The sequence below is a fragment of the Aplysia californica genome, unplaced genomic scaffold (assembly GCF_000002075.1).
Source record: "Aplysia californica isolate F4 #8 unplaced genomic scaffold, AplCal3.0 scaffold00266, whole genome shotgun sequence".
NCBI classification, from domain to species: domain Eukaryota; kingdom Metazoa; phylum Mollusca; class Gastropoda; order Aplysiida; family Aplysiidae; genus Aplysia; species Aplysia californica.
In genome coordinates this window covers 782,381-788,276 of record NW_004797536.1, presented here as the reverse complement: position 1 = coordinate 788,276, position 5,896 = coordinate 782,381, and the positions used below count along the sequence as shown (strand labels likewise).

Here is a 5,896-nt window from a genome sequence, read left to right as displayed (position 1 = left end):
GAGAGAGATGTACTGGTGTTTTGAGATTCATGTACAAGATGCTTTGAATATTGTTCGGCAGGTTCCTACAAGGCTTGGGAAATTCCAGGAAATCGTAAGTGGAAATTCCACACGCACCAATGACATCATCAGCCGCGTTGTGGAGAGAAGGTAAGTCCAGCTGGTCTCGTTCATTCTACAGAGGTAGACTAAATGGGTTGACGGTTGGTTTCTTTATCTGTGTGTGTTCGTAAGAGTTTTACGACACTCGCAACACAATAAGGTCATGTTGATGATTTGAGGTGTTACAAGCGAGTAACAAGCTTAAAAAAAGAAGGAAGAGAGGTAAGGACGACACATATTAGATAGGAAAGGAGGAGCAAACCACACCAGAGCAGAAGGGAAGTCCAGCTGGTCTCGTTAACTCTACTGTGGTAGACTAGATAAGTTGACGGCTGGTAAATCGTTGACTCTATAGTGCGCTACCTTGGAATAGTACAAAGCTGAATCGGAAATTTTTAGCTGTTTTGAGTAACTAAGACCCTGATTTCAGAAACTAAATGTTCTATCTGCTCTATCAAAATCGTAAGATTATTCTGAGTCTTTATCGAGATGTTCAAAGGATTGCATTTAAAAAAGCTTGACATATTGTGAAACTTAAATATTTATTCAAACTAAGTACTGAGCTGATAGAGCTTTGTAAGTCTAGGGTAGCGAGAGGTCAACAAGATAGGAAGACGGGCTGGTCTTGTTACCTTTACAGTGGTAGACAAGATAGGTAGACAGTACTGGTCTCGTTAACAGCCTGACACACTGACCCCCAAGCCCCGATCTTCTACCTCTCTATGACTGTTTTTTTTTCAGAGAGGACTATGAGAGACGAAACAAGAAGAAACAGGCATCAGAGGAGAGAGCGAACGGTGACAGATACCCAGCTGCAGATGTCAGAAACTGATACCCTGATACTGATGACAGAGACAGATGACAGAGACAGATGACAGAGACAGATGACAGAGACAGATGACAGAGACAGATGACAGAGACAGGTGACAGAGATAAATGAAAGAGACGGATGACAGAGATAGATGACAGAGGAAAATGAAAGAGACAGATACAGATGGCAGAGACAGATGACAGAGACTGAAACCCTGATACAGATGACAGAGACAGATGACAGAGACAGATGACACGGACAGATGACAGAGACAGATGACAGAGACAGATGACAGGGGCCGATGACAGGGACAGATGACAGAGACAGATGACAGAGACAGATGACAGAGACAGATACCCTGATACAGATGGTATAGACGGATGGCAGAGACAGATGACAGAGACAGATTACAGAGACAGATGACAGAGACAGATGATGGAAACAGAGGACAGAGACAGAGGACAGAGACAGATACCCTGATACAGATGGTATAGACGGATGGCAGAGACAGATGACAGAGACAGATTACAGAGACAGATGACAGAGACAGATGATGGAAACAGAGGACAGAGACAGAGGACAGAGACAGATACCCTGATACAGATGTCAGAGACAGATGATAGGAACTGATACCCTGATACTGATGGCAGAGACGGATACCCTGATACAGATGGCATAGACAGTTGACAGAGACAGATACCCTGATACAGATGACTGAAATTTCTGCATACTTCACTCTCACCGATCGTCACATTACCCACATTCACACTGATGGGTACCACAAGTCGAGGGAACTGCAACAAAATACATGTAATGTCGCGAAAGAGTCTCTCCATTGTGTGGAAATGGAATAAAATAATCGTTGGAAAATATTCAAAGCATTTGGTTTTTTAAATTGTAAATAAGGAGAATAATTTATGTGTGACGTTCCTTTGGGCTTCAGTTTTTACCTTCTTTTTAGGAACTGTTTGCCAGAATCTTCTGTGCGTCTCTGTGTGTGGTTTGCTAACAACAAACACAAACAAACAATTCTCATACGTATGCAATCAATACACAGCACATATGATAAAGCAGCTGCAGTTGCAACAACAACAACAACTACAACAACAACAACAATGCCAACAACAACAACAATAACAATAACAACAACAACAACAACAACAACAACAACAACAACAACAACAACAACAATAAAAACAACAACAACAACAACGACAACGACAACCAAAAACACCACCACCACCAACAACAACAACAACAAACGTGAGACCGCCCTCACCTGGGCGGAGCGGAGAGAGTCGGACGCGAAAAATTTGACGATTTTTAGAATAGAAAGAAAGAGACGCGATCCCAAGTTAACGATCTTTTGAACTGAAAGAAGAAACGTACGGAAGCGAAATCTTCGACGATCTTTTGAACAGCGCGAGGCAAGGTGATCTTGACAACTCATAGTGGCAATCCCTAAATAACCCAAACGCATTTAACCATATCACATAATAGATAGTGGACTCAAATAGCATGTTTTGCTGTGTCGTAAAAGAACGCGTACCTGTGTGTGCGTGTGCGTGTGTAAAAATCAGTAGTGGTGTGTAAAAAAATGAGTAGCAGGTGTGTCCAAGAAGGTGTAGTTGGTTCCAGACGTGTAGTTATCGCGTAGTTTGTTGAAGACAAGCGTATATTGGTGTGTAGGATTGTCAAGAGTTTGTGCACACTCGAGTTTCTCGTGGGATTCAGAATGGACACGAAAAATGTGCGTGTGTGGATGGACGGAAGGTAACCCTTAGTGTAAACCGTTGCCAGTATAGATTAACCCTCTCCCACCAACATACTGACAACACACACTTCCACCCATACACTTCCATTCACATACTTAAACTTAAACCTACACGATGGAGGCTCTCGTGGTCCAGAGGTTACGGTGTTCGCCTCTCATTCAATAGGTCCCGGGTTCGAAACCTGACAGCGACGGAATATTTTCTTCTCTGAGATTTTCCCTTTTCACCTTCTTTCCAGCTCTCTAACCATGTTCTGTTTTCTGCTTTCGTCTCCACTTTCTGCCCCCCCCTCCCTTTGCCCCCGCCTCTGGACTCCTGAATCTTTCTGCAGCCTTTCTACTTCCACTGCTTGGCACCTTTTTACTTCTGTCTTTCAATCCTACTCTTTATCTTGTGATAGGTAAGATCTAACAAATAGCCTTCTCGGATAAGAACGTAAAATCTCGGAGGTCCCGTGTGCAAGTTGCACACTTTAAAGATCTCTCGGTGGTCCGAAATCTATAAGAGCAGGCTTCTGCCGTCACCCGGGCAAAATTCCAAATTTCCTACCAACTGAAAACGTTTGGTGTTTCCCGCGCGCTCATTTGACCTTGTGCAGTTACGAGCGCCGTAAGACATACCCAAAAATAAAATTAAAAAAATACCCGTACACTTTCACCAATATACTCACTCCCACCTACTCTCCCACACATTTACACGGACACCCACATACTCCCACCCGTACACTTACCCACACAAACTCACACCCGCCCACTCAAACTGACATCCATACTCTTGCACCCCTACACTCAAACCCACACACTCACACACCCACAAACTCACTCCAGCATACTTACACCCACAAACTTAACATAACTACACCCTCACGCCTACTCTCGCATACATACACATGCAAATGTCTGTCTATCTATCTATCTATCTATCTATCTATCGATCGATCGATCGATCGATCTATCGATCTATCTATCTATCGATCTATCTATCTATCGATCTATCTATCTATCTATCGATCGATCGATCGATCTATCAATCAATCGATCGATCGATCTATCGATCAATCGATCAATCGATGGAGACTATTTTGGTAGAGAGTGTTACAGAAATAAATAAACGAACCGCCAACACTGGCCGAAGTACAAGCTGCCATTGAGAAAAGGAAACAAGAAAAGCTACGCGGCAAGACACTACTCTTGTATAGCTGCACACTCGTGGATTTAAGCCTGCCTGCCTTCCCACTTCCTTACTGCATGTCAACTTACCTACCTGCCTGAATATCTGTCTGCTTGTCTGTCTGTCTGTCTGTGTTGTCTTCCCTTGCGAACATTCCTTTTTTCTGAGGACAATCCCCAACATAATATTTTCTCCATCCTCCCTGACCCCTGACACGTCTCTCCTTCCGCCCTTTACCTCTGACCTCTGATACTTATACTTTTTACTTCTCTCATACCTCCCTTGATTCTGACATCTGTCCTCTGATACTTCTCTCCGTCCTCACTTGACCTCTAGCCTCTGTCATTTCTCCAACTGTTTCAGCTTCGACCTGCTCCACTGCGGACACGCCAACGCCATACGCCAGGTGAGTGCACACTGAGGGCGGGGCTGTGTCGTTACAATCTTTGGTTACGTTTGTATGAAGGACCGACATCACTGCACAATGGGCATCCCCATAAGCGCTCCGTCCCCTGAAGAAACACATCTCGAAGTGTGTAGAAGCTAACGGTTCCAAGCAATGGTTGATTCCATAGCCTTCTGCTCCTCCCGCTAAGTCTTGAATTTCTGCAGGCGCCCCTTCCAATAATCCTTGGTTACATACAAGATAAATCAACAACATATTTCACCTAACCCTCAAGCCCATAGAAGGGAAATGACCGCTGTGTGGATGGTTGGCGTGTGCTCTGGTGTGGTTTTCTCCTTTTTTCCTATCAAATATCTACCATCCTTGTCTCTCCTCCTTTTTTGTGTATGTTACCCTCTTGTAATACCTCTATTTTCCGGCACATATATGACTTTACTGTGTTGTAAGTGCCGTAAAACTCGTACTAAAACTAAAGCCGCTGCCCAGTCACTGGCTAAAATTGCCATATTTTCAAGTCATAGATGTTACATCTCTTTTTACTACATCCACAACTAATAGATTCAGTTCTCTACTAAATACTTTCTGCTTTCACAACTTACAGACATTAGATCTTTACTTGCTATTTTCATGACCACTAGATGTCAGTTCTCCACTACATACTTGCTACATTAACAAGTTATAGATATTAGATTTCTACTTGCTACATTCACAACTATTAGATGTTAGATCTCTATTGCATACTTGCTACATGAACAACTTATAAAAGTTAGATCTCGACTATTTATACTTGCTATACACTCAACTGATAGGTGTTGGGTCTTTACTTGCGGTCCTATCGCTGTTATGTTTCAAATTGTTACGTCTCCCTTTCAAAGCTGTTCACTTCTCACCGTCAATATTCGTTTCTTACTCGTGAATCTGTTATTGTTTTGCTGTTATTTTTATTAGCCTTTATTTTTGCTTTCAGGCCAGGGAGTTTGGCAACGAGCTGACCGTTGGACTACAGCCTGATAGTGAGTGGTTCAATTCTTCTAACAAATGACCCTCCCCTTCATTGCCCTCGCCACCGTCCTTTCACCCGCCACCACTCTCTCCCTGAACCCCCCCCCCCCACCTTTCCCATCGGAATTACATTCACAGTAAATATCAGCATTCACAGTATAGGATTTAGGAAGAAAGTTTTTTTTTTGGTGGTAAGCAGTCTTCGACCCACAGAGACTTTAAAACAAGACTATTCAATTATAGAAACATAGTGTGACAAGGTGGTTCCAATAGGGAACGGGATAGAGAGTGCCCACGTCCCTCGTAACTCATTGGAGTAGAGGAAGATAGGACTAACACTAACATTACTTAAACGGAATCCCACATCATCACTCATCTCCCCCATTATACCTAAAATCATCAGCACTCTCAGAGATCTACGACTTACTTCTATAATCCTGGAATCTCTATCTGCTATTACAGTAACTTGTTATACTAAGTATGCACGTGATACACTATTGGACACTAACATACGCACTTTTTTCTACTAATCTGAAGGCGTCAATCTCATATAAATAGGCAAGGGATAAAAAAGAGAAACATAGCGTGAGACCGATACTAAGTTGTTAACGGTTTGGAGGGGGGGGGGTG

The 5,896-nt window shown here is 43.0% G+C and overlaps 2 protein-coding genes across 2 annotated transcripts in view; both read left to right on the top strand.

The window, feature by feature from the left end:
* LOC101855734 (ethanolamine-phosphate cytidylyltransferase) overlaps positions 1 to 1,016 on the top strand; it is a gene marked incomplete in the record, with an annotated part of 36,894 nt that extends 35,878 nt beyond the window's left edge. The window contains 2 exon segments of the mRNA XM_013083985.2: positions 62 to 150; positions 844 to 1,016. Of these exon segments, the coding sequence (XP_012939439.1) occupies positions 62 to 150; positions 844 to 934 (180 nt within the window).
* Positions 1,017 to 2,154: 1,138 nt separating this feature from the next.
* LOC106012120 (ethanolamine-phosphate cytidylyltransferase) overlaps positions 2,155 to 5,896 on the top strand; it is a gene marked incomplete in the record, with an annotated part of 12,651 nt that continues 8,909 nt past the window's right edge. The window contains 2 exon segments of the mRNA XM_013083986.1: positions 2,155 to 2,686; positions 4,222 to 4,264. Of these exon segments, the coding sequence (XP_012939440.1) occupies positions 2,649 to 2,686; positions 4,222 to 4,264 (81 nt within the window).